Source organism: Gastrolobium bilobum, unplaced genomic scaffold (assembly GCF_033153095.1).
Source record: "Gastrolobium bilobum isolate Gb01-03AN ecotype WA unplaced genomic scaffold, APGP_CSIRO_Gbil_v1 utg5634, whole genome shotgun sequence".
Classification (NCBI taxonomy): Eukaryota; Viridiplantae; Streptophyta; class Magnoliopsida; order Fabales; family Fabaceae; genus Gastrolobium; species Gastrolobium bilobum.
In genome coordinates this window covers 86,490-109,190 of record NW_026898133.1, presented here as the reverse complement: position 1 = coordinate 109,190, position 22,701 = coordinate 86,490, and the positions used below count along the sequence as shown (strand labels likewise).

General features: G+C 37.7%; 1 protein-coding gene across 1 annotated transcript; it reads right to left on the bottom strand.

The window, feature by feature from the left end:
- Positions 1-326: 326 nt before the first annotated feature.
- Positions 327-21,058, bottom strand: LOC133313063 (uncharacterized). Its single transcript, XM_061514371.1, has 17 exons — positions 20,634-21,058; positions 16,888-19,326; positions 16,600-16,668; positions 16,023-16,473; positions 15,164-15,392; positions 14,736-14,900; positions 14,229-14,501; positions 8,277-8,522; positions 7,160-7,546; positions 5,646-7,055; positions 5,506-5,562; positions 3,822-4,250; positions 3,273-3,496; positions 2,661-2,794; positions 1,542-1,784; positions 1,278-1,456; positions 327-962 (listed from the first exon to the last, which is right to left on the bottom strand). Exons 1-17 carry the CDS (start codon positions 21,004-21,006, stop codon positions 861-863), a joined length of 7,410 nt encoding a protein of 2,469 aa, XP_061370355.1. The 5' UTR covers positions 21,007-21,058; the 3' UTR covers positions 327-860.
- Between the last annotated feature and the right edge of the window lie 1,643 nt (positions 21,059-22,701).

The window sequence follows — 22,701 nt, the reverse complement described above, 5'->3', positions numbered from 1 at the left end:
GTGTGTGTGAGAATAAATCTCAACCGTTAGATGCACGAAAATCAACGGTTAAGATTTAGTGCACGATTTATTATTCTTACACCAGTGTGTGTGTGTGTGTGTGTGTGATCCTTTGACACCGGTGTCAAATTTGAAATTTGACACCTCATCTTATAGCCGTTAGGTCAAAAAAGATCAACGACTCTGATTTGTAAGCATGTGACACCATTCATCTTTTTTAAAAATAGAGCAAAACATGAATGATTATCATACACACTCCTGTCAGGTTAGTATGTTTCTCGTCTTTGATTATTGTTGTACTTCAAAAAAGAAAAAACATTTGCCAACCAAAAGTAATGAATCATATTATAATTTTCTTCTAGTTCCACTCCTCAATATATACACAAAACAAAGCTAATTAGGGGACCTAATAGACACGAGTAATATACACCAAAAACAAAACTTATTTTTCTCAGATATTTTGCCAGGCTCGATGTATTAATAACTTAGAGAATTCTATGCCGGCCACTGACTAAGTTTATTTCTATGCAGAAAGAATGACTGGAATCAAAATGAACCCCATGCATTGTGTTCAAAGAAGCAATTTGGTTCACTAGCATGAGATGTTCATGTTCCTGGATGGATTGCTTGCCCCAAGTTTAAGGACTATTTCGTGTCCCAGATGAAGTTAAGCAGACCCTTTGGATTTCTGAACATACCAATGAAGTATCCTTTTCATAATAGATGGTGGCTACTGGCTAGCCATGTGCACATTTCTTATGCAAATTGTTGGAGTTAGTAATCCAGAAAATGATAATGACCACTCATTGATGACACCTTTCATGAATCATTTGCCGCATAGTAGAGTTCAACACCTTACCTCAGCCATGCAGGTGACTGTTCAGCCTTACCAGCTTTACAGTTCCATCCCCACCGCATGTGAAAAAACCATTGGAAACAACTTGTATGTCTGTAACAGCAGCCTGTAACAATTTAAGCTTGCATATTAGTGTGTGAACTATGTCTGATGAACCATCTATTTGTTTAGAAAAACACCTTTGCACAATTCATTTAGCTAGAAACTATTTTTGTTAAGAAAATATCATTCATTCATTTGAGTTTGACTTAATAGTTAATAGAATACCCTAGGGGCTAGGGCGCTAACTCTAAAGCAACTATGATTCTCATAGCCACCAGGCTCTGGTCATGGTGGGGAATGTCTGTTAAGGCTAAAATTGATCTATTCAGTATTCTACTAAAAAATATGAGATTTTAATTTGCGAGTGTGAAAAAATTACCCGAACAACACCACCGAATCCCCGAGAGCTTGGCTGCAGAAAGGTGTGCTTTTCATGTATCTTTGACCAGTGATGTATTAACTTTGTGCTTTGGGCATCCCAGAGTTTGACACCTCCATCTGTGCTTCCAGTCAAAAACAAGCTGGTATTTGGGATGGTAACTACTTTTGTGACACTCCCTATGATCATAAAATTTAAGCAGAAATCATTAGATAAAGAATAGAATATAAATCATAACTACCAGGGTCAAAAAACTTTCTTTACCTGAGTGAGCCTTTGGAATATACCAAAGCATTCCATCTACATTCTGGTCCTTGTCATAAGTCAAAGATGTGATAGAGCTTTGCACAACGTTATCATTACGCCTGTGCCGCTTAGCCTTTCCAGTAGCTATAAAACGGAAGTCATGAAGTCCAACATCACCGCCTTTACCACCAGTCACAATAAGGGGGGAAACAGAACCACTTCCTACATGATTATCAAATACAGAAAGAGAACGAGCTCCACCTTCACAAGACAAGAGCTAAGGTTGGTAACATAAAAAGACGTAAACCTTTGTTTAGAGACAAAAGCAAGGGATAAACCTTAGAATGTAATTCACTTTTCACAGAAAAATACAAAAAACAAAAAGTCAATATGCATGTTCAATCTAAGCTACGGACATCCAGACCTTTGCTAAAGAAACATTTCAGCACTAAAATTACATATTTCATTGACAAGATTCAAACCCCCGACCCTACCTAGTCCGAAGAAAATTTATTTATTTATTTATTTTTAAAAAAATTTAATCATGTAATAAGTTGTAAATCCACCCCAATTTTAACCAGGTTTATATGGATCCATGAAATTCAATGATTTGATTATATTACGTAGTTAGATATATAACCATTTGTATGCCTTTAGCTAATAGCTTAAGCTTTTGGAATAGTTAGTCCATAACACAATATTAGAGTTTCTATAAACAAGTGGTTTAGAGTTCTATACTTGTTACCCTCATTCTACTAAATAAAAATTAAATTTCAACACAAGGTAGGGTACACTTCAAACCCAAAGGGCTCTAGCAAAGTTGTGGTAAATATAAAACTATTCATGTGCTTTTACCATTTTTAAGCTTTATGGGTTATTTCACACCATGACAACAGGGTTTGTATGACCCAGTGATCAGGAGGTTGATTCTTCCCGTCCCTATTCTTCTAAATAAAAAGGTTGAAATTTTGCACAAGGTAGATAGGCCAGTACATTATCCATACTTTAAGTCCAACTAGTTTGGAATAAAGGTATTATTGATGTTGATATATCTTAACCTAACAGTTCAAGCCTTTTAAGATAGTTGGTTCATGATATGTATAAATGTTCATTAATACATTTAACTTGGGAAAAGACCTTCATGACATAAAATGGAAGCTCGAGAAGTTGTAGGCGGAGCTAAAGTATCCCATATGACCACATTAACACCATTAGAGCTATATCCAGCCACAGCTATTATTGATCCACTTGAAGAAAAGTATGTGACATCCCTGAAATAAAATGTAGAATAGATTTGCAATTATGTAAGAGAAAATTGGGAAATAACATCTTTATTAAGGACAAAAATAACAATTAAAAATACCAACAAAGCATAAGTCGAACTTGTTGAACTCTATCTTAAGATAAATCAGTCCTGACTAAGGATGATGTTTTATTTTTAAGCACAGTTCTAATGACAAGCTGTCCTGAATCTATCCTTGTCCTTCATTTCCAGATGGTCACCATTACTAGAACCACCAAGCAGGATAACAAATTTGAGAAAAAGCCACCCCATAGGGAAAGTAAACATAGAAAGACAATTTCTGTTCATGGAGCAGACCAGAGCAGAGAGTCAAAAATAACTCTCTTTAAAAGGTTATAATAATTTGCTTGATGCAAATTCGTAATCAACAATTTACTCCCAAACACAGCTTAAAGTCAATGACGAGTAAAATCGTAACTGAAAGTTCAGAAGAATGAAGTACATACGATGCATGACCATTAAAGCAGAGGGATGATTCTGTTGGACGAACATTGCTCCTTCCTCCTACCTCCAGCTGCCACGTGCAGACAGTTCCATCTAATGCAGCACTGGCAAACCGGTGTCCAAAGTGGTCAAACTGTACAGATGAAACTGATGCAAGAGCATAAGGTGGAGGGACATTGGCAGCAGGCAGCACTCCATATGTAGCAGTAGCTTTGTCTTTATTGAACTGTATTTATAATGCTCCTCATTAGCCATAAGCTTGAAATACTGACAACACATGAATTTAATTAACTGTACTAGAGTAAAAATGAAGCCTGTATGTGACAAACATCTCCCTAATGACAAAAAAACTGTATGTGCAATTGTGCATGAAGCCTGAACAGTAAACATGCGAACTTAAGAAACCATAAGACAAGTTTGCCACCAACAAATAAATAAATAGAAGATACCATAACATAAGAAGAAAAAGCTGTCTCTAGACTTGTTTATACAAATAGAAGCACATACAGTCAAATCTATCATGCATGCATAGCAACTTAAGATTTTCTTACCTCCCACAAGTAAATGTGTGTATTGCCTGAACCAACCAAGAAGAAAGGCCTCATTGGATGACTAGACAAAGCCCTAGTAGTTACATTCTCCAAAGTGGCAGGTGGATCAACAAAATCTTCAAAGTCTTGTTGAATTTCCCAACCTAATTCAGAGGCATCAGTACCAGCATAACCTAAAATTCCTAATGCTCCACCACCTGTCAAGTCTCTGCTGGGCCAAGCCGAAGAACCCACACCAACAGTTGCTCCACCCAGCCCAAGGTGTGCCCCTTTCTTGCTCCCAAGGCCAACACCGGGAGAAACGCACGTCGGAGCAGGAGTGGATTCAGAACCTGCCCACCCATTTTGTGGCCAATCAGCCTTGGCCCACAAAAGGTCTGATTTACCACTAAAAGGACTTCCATCTTCCAGATCAAAGAATACTATGCCCTGAATTATAAAAAAGGAAACAAAGACATTTATATACTTTCTGTATATTCAGATGTTGGATGACGAGGTTTCTAAAGTGTCAGTTTGAATGCAATAAAATTTAAATTAAAGCCATCTAACAGGAGGACTAAGAATAATTGTAAAATAATTACAATTTCAAACTAAAATGACAATAAACATATGTAATAATCACTACCATCTCCATAAAATAACAATATCCATATTTTTATTTGCATAATAAATCGGTGGATGGGCCACCACTTGACACAAGGGAAATTGAGTAAACATGTGTTGCAAATATTTCAAACATTAGCTTCTCCATATCCTCTGTCCATGCTTATGTATATCACAGCCATATGCTACACATTGTAAATGCTTACGAATCACAGAGCTCAAAGGGTTCAGAGACAACAATTGCATCATGGTGTCTTGAGTATCATTTTTGGTATATGCGTAACGTGGATTCTATGTCCTTTTTTGGTCCTTTCACCCTTTTCAGACAGCAATGTTAGTTCCAAATTACTATAATAGCTGTGTTTCACCCAAGTTAGCATATCTGCAATTAACCTAAACGTATGCTATGGCTGTGCTTATGATTACAGGCCAGCCTGATATACTCCCAATTATATACAGAAGAAAAGGGTATATATGATACAACAACTTTAACACCACACCTATTTTTATAAAGAAATGATTCATGACAGGGAATAAGATTACCATTTTCACAAAAATAAGTGTCAAACCTAGAAAAGTTAATAAATGAGGATAAGGCATGAAACAAACTTTTGAAGATAGATAGATAGATAAATGTTCTGCATTTCCTTTATGCACGTTAGTATATATGAACTTTATTGCTTACTTTTAATCTCCTCATTGATAAATAGTGATAAATGTATGTTCTTACATGTTAATTTATTTTTGACATCATGTTAGTTTTTCACATACTTAAAAATAGTGTTATACATAATTAATTTTTATACTTTAATTTGAACTATATTTATTTATAAAAAATTCAGGATCAAGAATTCATTGTTTTTCTCTTCCACTACAGAATTCAATTCTTGGCTCCACATTCAATGAACACCCACAACAAAAGACTGAACACCAAAACCATACCAAATGCCCCCAGGTGAAAATGAATTGTACAATCTTTTCTGCATAAAAGATACAGGCATGCCGCCATTGGTGTTAAAAAAAAACATTTCGACATCCATGCATCCCAAGCTTCAAATAACAGAAAATTACGAGGACAAACCTTCCGGTTGGTAGCAACTGCAGCTTCCTGTTGATTTGTAGAGTTTATGCACAGTGCCTGCTCAATCATAGCATCAATGTCATTCTTATATATACATATATGTGGCCATGTGAAAATGATTAAATAGAAGGTAAAATCACCTCCAAAAGTTCTCCATTTCTCTTGTACATCTCTCTGGGACTATGGAAAACTGCAACATGTGTACTCGTTATATCTTTCTGGTTGGATCTTGTAGAAGCATGGCCATTTAGAAACATTCCTTGAACAGGAGATCCAACTTCAAGATTAGAAGTTCTAGGGCTAAGTTTACTTTTATTATCATGGGTACCATCAGTTTTATGCAGTCCTGTCATAATTATATACAGATCATTCCATCCTTTAGTAGGTATATGATCCAAATCATCTGACCAATTGAGTTTTTCCTGTGCAAAGCAGTCAGATATCAATTTTAGATCAGCACAGCGATCCCATAATAACTGATGAACTGAATAGTTATCTTTCCTGTTCACCAGTTCCAAAACTTCTAGGTTTTTGTTCTGATTGGATTCTGATTGACTTGGTTGTTTTAACCATTCAAGAGTCATTACATTCAAATCATTCTCCAATTTCTGCCACAGAAATTCCGCAAGTTGTTTAACATGATAAGAAGAAATGTGAGTAACTGTTGTCATCAGTAAATCACATAAGCTAAACAAGACTAATCGAATCTGCTCTGGCAAGCTGACGTTATCAGAATCCATACATAGAAGAGTAGACTCCCTATAAGCATATTTTCTATTGAAAGAACTGGACAAATCACCATCTTCAAGTTTAGCAAGAACCGAATTCAAATTAGATATCATGAATCTAGACATATGTTGCCACAAGCAGGTCCCTAGAATCTTCCATCTTTCATCATCAGGAATTGAATGCTTTATATCTGCAACTTGTTTATCTTCTGCACATTTGGATACTTGGAGGTTTTGGATGTTAGTTACCAAAGATTTTTGAGCCAACAACTCTGCAATTTTTGGGATAAGCTTCTTCAGATTCACCATATCAACCTCATAAGGATTACAACCATTAGCATGAGCAATCAAGAAAGGTTCCACCATATATAAAAGAGCTTCTGAGTTTCTTTGAAGCCAAGCTAATGAAAAATGTAAATAGTACTCAAATAAATCAAGGATATCAACATGTTCTTTGATAACATCTTTGCTAACAGAACTCAACTGGATCCTCAAAATGGCTCTTAAATACCGCAATGAAATCAGAAGACCTTCAAAATGACCCTGTGTAGCATCCAAAAACTTAGATCTACTCTCAGTAGATGCACCTTTCTCAAGAAAAGTTGAACTTTGTGGAGAATGTTCCATGCTGCAGGCAGTAAAAAATCTTGAATACAAAAAGGAGATTTCTTCTGCAGTCTGGAAGAGGGGTTTAAACTGAGAGTGACATAAATTGGAAGCATCAAATATATCACTCTTTAGAGATATCTCTCCAGGAGTACATCCATGTGTCATATCACATCCAATGTACAATAATCCATGACGGCAGAGTAAGAGCAAAATCTGCAGAAAGGGGAAATTAGAATAAGAGCGATCACTGAAGTATATTGCTGACAATGGTCACACAAACACACACAAAAGGGGGGGAAAGGAATAGAAAAGCATACCATACTGATTAGACAGGGCGGAGCCAATGAAAATCTCTGTTCAAATAGAGAAAGCCCTGTGTATAACTTTTGTTTAAAACTCTCAACTGATTCCTCATATTGCATCATGTACTCATCAAAATAAGAAGCTTCCTCATTAGATTCAGCAAAAGTGTCAGGCCAACTTGGATGCTCTCTTATCAATTTCGATAAGTAGTGAAGTGCCAAATTCAATTTAATTTGGAATTCCAAATGCACAGACACATCAGCAGATAACCAGTTAGAGGATTTTCTTGGCGAAGGCTTTAAAGCGGTGGACAGCACATCATGTCTGTCACCTAATTCACTCCCTTGATCTGCAGTCCCAAGCATGCTCGGTGAAGATGAGAAATGCTCCAATGCCTCAAGCTTGAAAAAAGAAAACATTACAAATAATTACTAACGAGAAGCATAGGTAGAGTACACACATCGATATAATGTCACATATTGGCATTGTACCAACATGTGTGCCATATCTCTGTGTGCATACAATACTTCAGGCATACACAAAGCAGTAGCAACCAATCTAAAGCTTCCACAAAGAAAATTTAATTTGATGTATTGCAAAACCAGTTCAAAAAATTAGGATTATAGAGTTGCTTAAAAATTCTCAAAGGTTTTTATTAAGCATTTGTCTGGGTAGTTGGAGGGGTATAGCAGATAAATCATCTTCATCACAGAACCTTCTTAGATTAACAGGAGCAATAGGTGGACTCTTTTACATGAGAAATGCATAAGAAACATACTGCAAAAAGGTAGACAAGAATTTCTTCTAGAAAGGATCATTTTATAAACATAGGTAATAAGACATTAACAGACACTAACTTTTCCACTTTCAATAGGACAAAAGCATTTACCACACCTAAATATAAAGCTATGGAAGGTTCAATAAGTATTCCTCACACAAAGACAAAAGTGGGCAAGTTCAAAGTTTTCATATCAGCCAGCCCTAGATAAACAGAGCTGAGGACACATTCAACAAAAGGTTGAATTTTAACATATTAAATTGAATTGGTTAGATATGCTTGTATTTCAAGCATAATCATTTTCTAAGTACAATTAAACTCAAATAACTGTGCAATATGTAAAATAAACTTACAGGATTACCGCATCTTTTTAAGGAAGTAACTGTCATCAAAGTTGCCCACCTTAAAAGGATAGCAGAATTTTGCTCCCCTACAGCATTCCGCATGCTATTTTTTGTTGCTAGCATTTGGCAATAAAAACCAACAGTCGGGTCCAGAAAAGGACTGCAATTGGACATGAAGGTGGACTGCCGAGCCACAGGATCCACTGAAAATTCTAGCATTCTATCAAAAGATTGATAGTAATTACCCATTTCCCACTGCAAATCAAGGAGAGCTAGTTACAGTTAGGATCATGTACGAAACAAGCCATTACATGAATAAGTAAATCACACAAGCCAAATCAGAACAATCTAAACTACTGCTACCAGAATGCATATTCATGAGAGCAGCCTCCCTATAAGCATATTATCCAGCAAGAATCAAATTTAAATAATATGTCATGAATCTAGACATATGCTGCCACAAGCAGGTTCATAAAATCTTCTGCTTCTCATCATCAGGAATTGAATGCTTTATACATGCAAGTATGCAATAACTTTATTGTAAAGAACCAATTCAACCCAAAAGCTTAATCTTGTGGGTGAGACTACATTAATGGTTTTGATATAAGTAAAGAACCAATTCAACCCAAAAGCTTAAGCTATTAGGTGAGGCTACATTAATGGTTTTATATATCTTAACACACCCCCGCACACGAGAGCCCACTGGGCTTGAAGAGTGGACAATGCACAGGCCCACCTACCTGTGCCAACAAAGAAATTCCACTTGAAAGAAAGTGGGGGGCGGCGAGGATCGAACCCGGGACACAAGGCTCTGATACTATGAAAAGACTTGAATATAAAATAGTAGAAGAATAATATGTTGTGTATTGATCTGTGTCAGAGAGTTACAATATATAGAGACCCTAATGGGCTTAAGTGAAAGGCCCAAACCTAATCCTAATACAGTCAGAATACAGTCAGAATATTTACGGATAAGACGGAATCCAATCATATCTAATCATATCATATCTAATATTCTAACACTCCCCCTCAAGCTGGTGCATATATATTATGAGCACCAAGCTTGTTACAAATGTATTCAACCCGAGGACCTCTAAGAGCTTTAGTGAAAACATCCGCTAGTTGATCAGAGGAGTTGACGAAAGCAGTCTTGATTTCTCCTGACTGAATCTTTTCTCGAATGAAGTGACAATCAATCTCTATATGTTTGGTCCTCTCATGAAAGACAGGATTAGAGGATATATGTAGCGCAGCTTGATTATCACAGATGAGTGTCATGGGTTGTTTCTGTTCACAAAGATGAAGCTCCTGAATCAACTGCTTTAACCAGACTAACTCACAGGTAACATTTGCCATTGCACGATACTCAGCTTCTGCACTAGATCGAGCAACAACAGGTTGTTTCTTGCTCTTCCACGAAATTAAGTTTCTTCCAAAGAAGACACAATAGCCAGAAGTAGAGCGCCTGTCCGAGGGTGATCCTGCCCAATCAGCATCTGAATAACCACAAATTTCTGTATTTCCCTGATCTGAATACAACAAACCTTTTCCTGGTGCTCCTTTGATGTATCGGAGGATCCTCACAGCAGCATCCCAATGTGAATCACAAGGGGAATCAAGAAACTGACTAGCCGTACTAACAGCGAAAGAAATATCTGGCCTAGTCACAGTAAGATAGTTGAGCTTCCCAATTAGCCTCCGATAACGTCCAGGATCAGATAACGGCTCCCCCTGTCCGGGCAATAACTTGACATTAGGATCCATAGGTCTATCAACTGGTTTACTCCCCAACATACCAGTTTCTTCTAGGATATCCAGGGCATATTTCCTTTGACAGATAGAAATGCCCTGTCTGGATTGCGCCACCTCAATTCCCAAGAAGTAACGCAGCTTCCCAAGGTCCTTTGTTTGAAATGTACTAAACAAATGTTGTTTTAACTGACGAATTCCGTCTTGATCACTTCCGGTGAGAATAATGTCGTCAACATAGACTAACAAATAGATACACTTAAAAGGAGATGTAATCCTATAAAACACAGAATGGTCAACTTTACTGCGGATTAAGCCAAACGCCTGAACAGCAGAACTGAAGCGACTGAACCATGCTCGAGGAGACTGCTTGAGACCATATAAGGATTTCCGAAGACGACACACCTTTCCAGACTCCCCCTGAGCAACAAAACCAGGTGGTTGCTCCATGTAAACTTCTTGTAAATCACCATGAAGAAAGGCATTTTTGATGTCAAGTTGAAGGAGTGGCCAGTGACGAACAGCAGCAAGGGCAAGAAAGAGGCGGACTGACGCCATCTTAGCGACCGGAGAAAATGTATCGCTATAATCAAGGCCAAAGATTTGAGTAAAACCCTTGGCAACTAAACGTGCCTTAAGACGATCAATATGGCCATCAGGTCCAACTTTCACAGTAAGAACCCAGCGACAACCAACTATAGACTTCTCTGGAGGAGCAGAAACAAGGTCCCAAGTGCCATTGGAATGAAGTGCAGTCATCTCATCAAGCATTGCTTGGCGCCACCCTGGATGGGAAAGTGCTTCACCTGTGGTCTTAGGAATAGAAATAGAAGAAAGACTAGAAACAAAGGTGAAATGAGGTGAAGAAAGACGGTCATAACTCAAAAAGGTATAAAGAGGATAAGGGTTACGAGTAGTACGTGTACCTTTTCTTTGAGCAATGGGAAGAGTCTCTGATGAAGGATCCAGAGGGGAAGAAGCAACAGCAGTGGGCGATGAGTCAGCAAGAGTTGAGTCGACAGGAGGCACAGTTTTGCGACGCTGATAGGTGAGAAGTGGACGGTCCTCAGGTATAGAAGTAATAGGTTGCTCATCTCGAATAGAAGCACCTGCAGCTGGCAAAGACAAGTCAAGAAAAGGGACATGAAGTACATGATCAACCTGTGACATCTGAGATGGGATAGAATTAAAGGGTTGTTGATCAAGAAAAGTGACATCAGCGGAAACTAAGTAACGCTTAAGGTCGGGAGAATAACAACGATAACCCTTTTGAAGACGAGAATAACCAAGAAAGATACACTGAAAGGCCTTGGATGTTAACTTATCCTTACCAGGAGTGAGATCATGAACAAAACAAGTACAACCAAAGACATGTGGAGTTAGAGGATAAAGAGGAACATCTGGAAGCAATAGATTATGAGGAATGTCATTGTGGAGCGCAGATGAAGGCATGCGATTGATGAGAAAACAAGAGATGAGTACAGCATCTGCCCAGAAGTGAAGGGGAACCTGCATATGAATAAGAAGGGTACGGGCAGTTTCAATGAGATGTCTGTTTTTACGTTCAGCCACCCCATTTTGTTGTGGAGTGTGAGGACAAGTAGTTTGATGTAAAGTACCTTGTGTGGCCAAGAAATTAGAAAAATCAATAGAAACATATCCCTTAGCATTATCACTACGTAGAATACGAATAGAAACACCAAATTGAGTATGGATCTCAGTAGAAAACTTTTTATAAATGGAAAATAGCTCGGAACGATTTTTCATTAAATAGGTCCAAGTGCAACGGGAAAAATCATCAATAAAGGTAACGAAATACCGAAAACCTAAGACAGACAAGGTACGACTTGAACCCCAGATATCTGAATGAACAAGAGAGAAAGGGGCATCAGCTCGTTTATTGACTCGACTGGCAAAAGAGGAGCGTGTATGCTTCCCTTGTTGACATGACACACAATCTAAAGACTGAAGACCGGACAAAAGAGGAACCATTTTCTGCAACTTTGAAAGACTTGGATGACCAAGGCGACTGTGGATAAGTTGTGGAGATTCTGAGAGAGAGCATGCTACTGAAGGACGAGGCACATCCAGATAATAAAGCCCCCGTGACTCACGACCCACTCCAATCATTTTCCCCGTACCCGGATCCTGCACAGAAACAGAATGGTTAGAGAAAGTAATGGTGCAAGTGAGGGAGTGGATCAACTTACTAATAGAAATTAAGTTATAAGGGATGCCAGGAATGTAATAGACAGATGTCAGGGCCAAGGTAGAGGTCGGACGAGCTTGTCCAATCCCACGAACTGAGGCTTTGGTTCCATCCGCAAGGGTAAAAGACGGTAAATGATCAGAATAAGTAAGAGATGTAAAGAGATCCTTGTTACCACAGAGATGATCGGTAGCACCGGAGTCAAATATCCAAGTGCCAAGTGATGTAGAATGAGAAACACAAGCAACAGGATTACCAGTATAAGGCTGAGACTGAGGAGAAGCCTTCTTGAGAGGGGTTTGGAGTGCAGCATAGTCCGAACCTGAACCAAATGATGCATTGTCTGACTGAGCTATATTTGCAACAATAGAAGGAGAGTTAACCTCCGAGAGATCAGGAGATGCTGCTGCCATTTAAAGATAAAATATCAAAGCCGTAAACGAAGGCAAACGATATCCAATCAAGAAGAACCACGCGTCTAAGGTCAGACCCACAGAGAAACAATCACAGATCCAGAAAGGGGAGGAGAAGGCGAGCTTCTCTGTCCAAGATCGGCCGGAAAAAGCCGCCGGAATAGTGCTCACGCGCCGGCAGAAGGTGGCGCGTGAAGCCCACGCGCATAGAAGACAGGTGGTGCGTGACGGCGCGTGGGAGATGCGTTGCTGACCGGACCACCACAGACCTGGTCGCCAGGAAGAGAGGGTCCTGATCGCGTGAAGTTTGGTCGGAAAAGTCGCTGGAAAAAGTCTCTGGTTGCCTGAACAGTGATTCTGACGGCGGGCGGTGGTTCCGGTGGCCGTCGGAGGTGCTGTCGCGTTTGGAAAAATCACTCAGAGGCTGTTTACAGCCCTAGAAGGCTTGTCGGAAGGACGCACGGCAAGAAAGAGGACTCCTAAGCAATGGGCTTAGGTTTTAAAGCAAAAAACAAGGTTTTTAAGCGGAAGCGAGGGTTCCCAAAACGAAAGAGCTCTGGTACCAACTTGAATATAAAATAATAGAAGAATAATATGTTGTGTATTGATCTGTGTCAGAGAGTTACAATATATAGAGACCCTAATGGGCTTAAGTGAAAGGCCCAAACCTAATCCTAATACAGTCAGAATACAGTCAGAATATTTACGGATAAGACGGAATCCAATCATATCTAATCATATCATATCTAATATTCTAACAAAAAGAACCAATTCAACCCAAAAGCTTAAGCAATTAGGTGAAGCTACATTAATGGTTTTATATATCTTAACAATATATCTCTATCACGCCCCCTCACGCGAGAGCCCACTGGGCTTGAAGGGTGGACAAAGCTCTGATACCATGTAAAGAACTAATTCAACCCTAAGCTTTTGGGTTAAATTGGTTCTTTACAAGGTATCAAAGCCTCGTGTCCCGGGTTCAATCCTTGCCGCCCCCCATTTTCTTTGTGGAATTTCTTAGGATAGGTAGGCAGAGCCTGATGCATCATCCACCTTTCAAGCCCAATGGGCTCTCTTGTGAGGGGGCGTATTAAAGAAGTATATAAACCATTGATGGGCCTTCACCCAAAAGCTTAAGCTTTTGGGTTGAATTGGTTCTTTATATAGCATCAGAGTCTCGTGTCCCGGATTCGATCCTCACCGCCCCCCATTTTCTCTTGTGGAATTTTCTTAGCACAAGTAGGTAGACCTGTGCATTGTCACCCTTCAAGCCCAATGAGCTCTCATGTGAGGGGGCGTGGTAGAGATATATAAAAACCATTAATGTAGCTTCACCCACCAGCTTAAGCTTTTGGAGTAAATTGGTTCTTTACATTTATCTTCTTCACATTTGAATGCTTGGAGGTTTTGTATATTACTTATGAAAGAATTTGATAAAGTTCTAGCATTCTATAAAACTACTGATAATAATTACTCATTTTCCACTGCAAATCAAGGATACTTAGTTATAATTAGGATATGATCATGTCCCAAACAAGCCTTACAAGCAGAATATAACGGAATGTAAATGAATAAAAGTAATTTGGGCACCTCCAGAAGGCTTGCAAGCCAGTAGTCTCCTTTATCAATCGCAGAAGGAAGTATGTACTTCGTAATAAGGTGATGCTCCAATGGTCCGCCATGGCCCTCCACAAGACGACAAATAACTAGTGCAAGCTGTTCATCCCCAAGGTTCTTAGCACAAATATTAATAGCAGAAGAATGATCACCTCCAAGCAAAAAGAAAGCAATTGCTAATTCCAGCTGATGCTTTCCCAATAAGACATAAGCATTTTTTAAAGCAGCAGCTTTATTTTTCTCATCCTGTAATCAACTTATTATGATTACTTAAATGATTTAATAATTAATAACATAAACATAGTAAAAGCATTGCATGTAGGAAAAGGAAATTTGATAGGTAAACATACTTCATATTAAAAACAATTATTCAAATATACATATCGCTATCAATCTAATTAGTCGTCCCTTATTGGCATCAACGAACAAGCACGTATTAAAATAACACTGTTCTTGCAGATGTGTTGTCAGACAATTTACCTGAAAATTGCGTGAAAGAAAACCAACTAAAGGCTTGTCCTTTTCATCCTTACTGATTTTGAAAAGGCCAGCCAAAACTTGAATTCTATTCAGTGCGATATACAACAATGCACAATCCTTCGGATTTTTGTTCTTCAAATATTGTGCTCTTGCCAATTTCTCCATCTAGAGTTAAGAGAAATAAAGGAACTATTAAAACTGTTTGAATGGGGAAAAGAGTAATAAATAACCAGATATTCTGTGTTCTGATGAGAATAATACACAGATGACAAGCACATACACAAACGACAATACAATAATTGGAGAAATAAAAATTTCCTTCCACATGCTTATTTTTCAGAGCTGATGAGAAATAGTTTTTGTTTCATGCTTGTTACCCTGTATACAACACAGAGAAGAATGGAAGATAGAAAAGGACCAAGCATTACCCTTGAACGCAATTGAGGTATACTAGCATACCAAAAGCCCATACCCAAAGCACGCATTTCTTGCCATGACGGTTCATTGGGTATGACAGAACCAAATAAATTTTCTAGGCAATCGGAGTGGTAAGCCCATACAAACAACCTTGAGTTAACAAGCAACTCTTCCAAAGATGCAGCTCTAGCAAACTTTCGGTGAAAAAGTAGTTGCTGAAACCTCAGTGCAACCCAAAACCTACAAAGTAAAGTTTAGAAACCATATCACTTCATGTACCAAAAAGCAAACATATACAAATCTGGCCCCACCACCACTGCTAACTGTTTTTTTAAATATATAAATCATCATCTAAGTTCATATTTCATAATTATTACCTGCAGTGGCACTCCATAGTTTTGCAGTCCCACATCCATTTATTCGATGGAATTTGACATGTCAACAATATGATTTACAGGTTATTGAATCTCCATTGTAAAATTACTAACACAATACGTAGTTCTTGAAATGGAAGAGGATAAATTGCTCTGTTGTCAACAATAAAAATTAGATGATTCCATAAGCATGGCATTTATCTTATTGCAGAGATTCAAAGGAAAGTCTTTAATTCAAGATTTCATATACTTGGTCTTGGATTTTGTTCTCTAATCACAAATTTCCATCGTTAATTTTATTGATGAAATTGTATTTCATCCTGGCCCATTGCAGGATGTCCTTTTTGTATACCTGTGAGTTCGATTGGTAATGCTTCATTTATCTTCCAATTAACTTTTACTTGTCATTTATCAAAAAGAGGGGGGTGAAAAAAGAAAAAAGTCAAAGGAAGATGAAACAGGAAACAATACAAATATTAAACAGGTTCAAGAATACCTTCGACCAGGTTCATCAAGACTTTGATATGCAGAAGATGAGTGTGGATTACTAACTTCACTGAGCAGATCAATGATTGCAAGAATCTGTGTCTTCTCTATGTTGATCAATAGTGGTAAATCAGGCAAATTCTCAAGAGATTCAATAAAGACATTAAGCTCAGATCTGGTTGAGGTGGAAATGCTTTTATTTTCAGCACTGGAACCTGAATGATACGGAAACTGGATCAAGCTACTTTGAGCCTGTGAAACTGATGTGATTGAAGCAGCATCCCCACTCCATGGGAACCCCTTATCTTCGGAACCTTTTGATATATGGCCTTCTATATAATATGACAATATGATATTTGGAAGACCCGTCTTTTTGGAGAAGTGTCTCTTTTTAGATTCGTAATCAGAAGTCAGGCATTCAACAAGATGCCTCACAGCTATATAAGCACGTTTCCAGTTGCCTGAAAACATTAAAAATAATAATAATAATTAAACATGAACAATATGATATAATTCCCATTAAATGCTTGAGTAAATTAGCTGAGTCATCAGCCATCCTTAAAGAAAACAATTTACTCCACCATTACCTGAACTTATATTAGTAAGGAGTACATCAGGGTGATAAGTAGGTAAAGATCCACTAATTATTACAGCTACTTCTAGCATGCTCCATAAACCAATGCTGCTAAGAAGTTCAGATTTTAATTGCTCCTTGGCCAGAAACAAGCTACTGGATTGGTTATTGTCCTTCATATTAATTTTGATGGACTCTATGGAATCACAATCTGCACGACTGTCTCCAATTGACAGTTCTTTGAAAGCACCAATATCACAATCAGTAAAAACTGCAGAAAGAATGTCTTCATATATTTCACCATTGCAATTATAGGCATTTGGCTTTGAATCACAAGAACGATAATTATTCATTTGCTTTTCATCCCTGTGGAACAACCAATGACTATATATACTGAAGTAATTTCCATGAATTACCACTGCAGCAGCTCTGGGTGCCCATAAGAAATCATAAATTGGAAGGGAAGTGTGAGCAAATGCAATGCGAACCCATATATTTATTTTTGAAAAATTTACAGAGTTTGACAAAGTCAGACCATCATAACGCCTCGGAGCATATACTTGCAATTCATTTTGCAAACAAACTCCAAGCAATAATTCACCAGTCCCTAAAGTTAACCAATTTAGAGTAATAACATCACTTTCAGGCGTTAGTTTATCTTCCAAAATAAAAGTCCCTGCACTGATCAAATTTACAGCATCCCATATATGGATGGTATTGACAGCATTTGAATTGCTTATGTTGCAGAACGTAGCAATCTTCTGACCACAATCAGTGAAACATATACCCTTGACGGGACCGTTATGTGCAACAAACATACCCACAAGCTCCCATGGCAAGTGTAGGGTCAATGGGTTGCCTGGGTTGCTTCTCCAAAGTTTCAAGCTGCCATCAGAGCAACCTGTGGCCATGATATATGTAGGATAACTACTACAAAGATCATTTGTAAAGCCAAACTCTTGTTGTCTATGGCTCAAAGTTCCTGGATCAGCCACCGCAAAACTAGTAACTACATCATTGGAACTTGGAAACTCAGATGAACATGGATTTACAGTAACGCAATATCTTTTACTAGCAAATGTACTTTCAAATGCCCAAACACCGCAGTCCTCTAGGCTTTTGGCATCAAAATCGCAATCACAACAGCTTGTTGACATGTCAAATGAGTGCAAGTTAACTTCCCATGACAGGGCCTGAAATCTCCCCATCCAAATTGCCAATAGCATAAGTTTACTATTACGAAATGTTTTATTACAAGTAGAGTTCAAAGGAATTGCAAAGATATCAGATGGGCCATCCTCATAAGGACCATGACCACTGAAAGGAATAGTGCATACATAGTGACATTCTATGTTTTCTTCTTCAGTTCGACGAATATTGACTATGAAGCAATCAATCCCCCTGGCATGTCCCATAAAAAAAACCAGTTTGTCATCAAGTATTGAAGGTGCCCACCTCAAGCTTGTATATATGGAGCATGAGTCTTGAGTTGCAAGCTTTCCGCATAGTTCCCAAGTAGGAACTAAAGTTGGACATCCCAAAATGCAGTTTGAAATGTTCGAAAGTGACCAAAAAAGAAGCAGCCCATTAGAATCCAGAGAAGCAGCAAATTGAACTTTGCATATATAAGGATGAATTGAAACCTTTAAAATTTTCCCGCTGTGACCATCTAAGTTTAAAACTCCACCAGTCAAATGGGAGGAGATGTTATCTGTGTTATTATCAAGGGAGTTCTCCTCAGCATCATGTACTGTTTGAACAGGGAAAAATGACCAAACTAAGGAGTTACAATGTAATAACTGAAGTGGAGAGCATAAGATCGGAGGGCCAGACAAGCAGTTTCTCAATATAATGACTTTGTGCAGAAGTAATGCGTTTTTGAAATCAGATGAGTCACACTTATAAACGTTTCCTATGTCGTCACCCTGGATTTCATGTCTTATCCATAACGTAACTCGGGGAAATCTCAGTGGGGAGACATCATCAAGACAGTGGACAGCCCAAAAGCTAAGCAACATTCCAGGACCAAAACCAACTAACCAATCGCATTTTCTAACATCGTGCCCAAATTCTTCTTTGGAAAAAACTTGTTTGGCTCCTTCACCAATTCTAAATATTCCCTCAATTTCTGTTCCCCATGTTACAAATATATCTGATCCGAGAGTTCCATTTAAGGCCTGATTAATCTCAATAACAGCAACAACACAAAAAGAGCGCCCCAAGTTCTTCTGATCAATGATGTCCTTCCCAGCCCTCTTGGCCTTTCCATTATCAATCTCACTCCATAACCTTGCAGTTCCATCTAAGCAGCATGTCAGTAATACATGCCTTACTGAATGCCTACCATGTCTGTTTGATAGCTTTCCTCTTGATGGTCTCCATTGAATCATTATGACAGGTAGAGGATGGTGCAATTTGACTTTTGAATATTCAGATAGTCCATTGCTTTGAAATACTAACACACATTTGCTTACCTCATTGATTAAGGGCCCTTCCATATGTTCTTTATTAGGATGTGCTGCAGTTGCTGAAGGGCCCTCAATAGACCAGGTTGCACAAACAAGAGTTTGGGGTTGATCAGCTTTGAACTTCCAAGCAATTTCCCAACACCTGTTACTCTTTTTCCAGAAAATTACCTCCATTCCACCAGAAATTATTCCATCCCCTGATCCTGTCCATCTGATGGTCCCCACTTTTGTATGTTGTACAAGCACTGCATTCTGGCTCCAACAAAAAGAACCTGAATATGAGTGACAAGATTGTGTTTTTAATATATACAGCTAATCAAAGAGATGTCTCATCCTATTATAAATTTTTCTGTTTTCGGTTTTTCTCAAAAGAATAAATATATTAGAAACAAGAAAGAAAGATATAAAGAACAGACAAGAAAATCTCAATAAGAAATCAGAGTTTGCCGAAATCTTTGCATATTTAAACCCCTCCAACATAGACATTATCCCCTTCAGTTGTAAACTCTTATTAAAGTGGACAGACTAAACAATACATTGAGGGCCTGTCACACAGGCTTTTATTCCAAACAATATGAAAGACTTTAAAAAGCATGTAAATTACGAGTAGTTGAGTTAGCTTCGAACTAAAACTTATACAAAAGGCGACCTTTTAATATTCACTGAAATCTTCACTTTCTGAAAAACGCTCTTGTACCAGTTTCAGTCTAGCTGTGAGAATATGCATGTTCTCTGATTTTTATAACCCCTTACCCAACTTCCCTTAATTTTCAGAACTGAGTGAAACATACTAGTTAGTATACATGAAAACAAACCCATGCTCAATATTGTGACTCAAGAGCCATCCCTCCTTCCCCCTCAGCAGAAGTTTAACATTCCAACTGTTCAGAACCTAGATGTATATACAGCTCTTTGCTTGCTATGTCACAAGGATTAACAGGAAATTGATAGTAGAAGTTTTATTATCAAATAATCATAAGCATCTCACACAAACTTGTATAATTATCTCAAGTGAAAAAAGAGAGGCCTTTTTGCTGACTAAGCATAAAATATAAATCCCAACATCACACTCAGAGCTCAGGTTATAGAAGTTTCTGTCAAATCTTCCAAACTTGTATCACCTTTGATAAACAACCAATTCAACCTAACAACTTAAGCTGGTAAATGAAGACCCATCAATGTTTTTTATATTTTTCTAACACACCCTCTCATACAAAAACTCTTTGGGCTTAAAACATGGATATTGCTTGGAGCCATTTTTTTTATCCTATCTTGTCCTGACTTAATTCCACTAGAAAGTAGGGGGCGGTGAGAATCAAACTAATAAACCCGTGGTCACCTAAGCTCTGATACCATGATAAATAACCAATTCAACCTAACAACTTAAGCGAATAAGTGAAGACCATCAATGAATTTTATATTTCTCTAACAACTTTGGATAATTGAAGTGAACCCACGAACATAAACCCAACCCGGAAACCTATTAAAATCCGAATTTTTAAGACCATGTTATAATATCCAGTATTTCAGAAATCAAACCAAAAAACTCAAAAAAAGAGTTTCAAACTTGAGGAGTTACCATTAGACGTTGCAGAATCATGGTGGAAAACCCAGATGCAATTTTCGGCAGCAGCGGCGAGGTCACCGGAAGAAGGGGTGTGGGGAGACCAAGAGACGGCGGCGACGGGGGAGGAGCGATCGGCGGAGAGCTCGAAGACTTGACGGAAAATGGGACCGATGCGGGTTTGATTGGTGGAGAGAGGAGAAGGGAAGTGAGTGATGACGAGAACGGAAGAAGCTCCATAAGCGATCCATGAGTAGCCGCAAAAGTCAGGTAGAAAATCGACGGTGGATTCAGAAAATGTTGGGGCGGGTGTGACCACCTCGGATCTGTGGAGACGAAGGGGAAGATGCTCGATGGGGTTAAGGTCCATGTTCATGTTCATGTTCATGTTTGGTCTTGTCTCTCTCACTCTGTGTCTGTCTCTCTCATTGTTCCTCTCTCACCAGAGGAACCAGAAGAAGAAGAAGAAGAGCCTTGCTCAGTGATCAATGTCATAAATGGCTTTAATTTTTTTTTTGGTAATTTCTTTTTATTTTTTGTCTTTCAATTTACTTCATTTTGTTTTGAGAACTTATTAAATTTGCTCACAAAATGATATAAGTTTGTGGTTTTTATTAATCTCATGTTAAAGGAAATAAGTTATTTCATGTCATAGAGATAAACTTGTGGGCTCCACTATCTAAAAAAGAAAAGAAAAAAGTGGCACAATTATCGAATGATGTGTAGGAGAGAAATTTATCACATGTAACATAGAGTAGTCTTTCCCTAAGTTTGTATGTAATAATAACTAAGCAACAATAAATGAGTAAAAATTATTGGGAAATACTATTCAAACAATATATGCTATTTTGTTGGGAGAAGGATATTGTAATAATCAATTAGTGTTATTACCAATCAATGTTATCGTTAGATCGATTATATTGATCCAACGGTTATGTTTATTTCATCTTTATATGGTTATAATTTCCTATATTTAATACTTTATATTTATTTTCATATTTGTATAGTTATAATTTTTCGCATTAAATATGAGAGATCACAATTATATAAAGATAGAAATAAATATATCGTTAAATCAACATAATCAATCTAACGATGAAATTAATTGATAATTAATAACATTGATAATAACATTAATTGATTGTTACAATGTCCTATTCTATTTTGTTGTATGCGAGAATACTATTCTCTTTTTCTGCATCAGGAGAATATCATTTTCCAAAATTATTTAGGTATGATGATTATAGGAACACTCTTGCAACTTCTTAAATTAGTAGGCTTACCTACAATTTATGTTTTACTTAATTCTCTCATAATTTTATCAGACTCATCATAATGGTCTCAATTATTGATGTTGAACATGTCAATTGCACATTTCAGGTGTGTTGGGAACAGGTTTTGGTTTGAGTTTGATGGGAAAATGTGACTAGATATTGAAAAAGATCATATTTGGTTAACGTTTTGAGAAAAAAAGATCAGCAGAATAGGAAGCCTAGGCAATTAGATTTGCATTTTTTTTTTTGCTGAAACTAACTGTTCACAAATATCACTTTGGGTGTGGTATTTTAGGATAAGGGGAAAGTGGTATTTAAGGAAACCAAGTTATTGACTTGGACTCTCACTTTTAGGCAATGGTTCGTTTAAAAAATATTGATAATGAGATATTTTGGTCAATTCAACCAATTTTTTCATCACTATTTTACATTTAACCAAACATAGACTTTGCAAATTTAAATGAATTTCCCTGGTAAAATTTCTGTGAACCAAATATCTTTTTTTAAACTTTTTCATCTAACTTACTTTCCTATTGTATTCCCATTAATTATGTTTATCTGCTAAAAAAAAATATCCCCTCTACCAAACGCTCCCTTAGGAGGCGTTTGTTAAGCGGATTTTTTTTGGTTATCCGGGAAAGTAAATTTGAGAAAAGTTGTATGCCATGTTTGGTATAAAAAAAAGACAAATTTCCTGTATAAAAATGTTCTCCGTTCTTTGGTTTTGTATGCAAAGTTAGGTACGGCAATGGCAACCTTTTGCCCATTGAATATATGGAAACTTTTTAACTTGGGGATGTGAAAAGCAA

What these genes read in the sequence shown, in the direction of transcription:
- LOC133313063 (XM_061514371.1), bottom strand. Translation starts at nt 21,006, where the DNA reads ATGAACATGAACATGAACATGGACCTTAACCCCATCGAGCATCTTCCC. An exon ending in TGATTCTGCAACGTCTAATG is followed by an intron (nt 19,327 to 20,633) that starts GTAACTCCTCAA and finishes ACTCATATTCAG; the next exon opens with GTTCTTTTTGTTGGAGCCAG. An exon ending in GGCTTGCAAGCCTTCTGGAG is followed by an intron (nt 8,523 to 14,228) that starts GTGCCCAAATTA and finishes CTTGATTTGCAG; the next exon opens with TGGGAAATGGGTAATTACTA.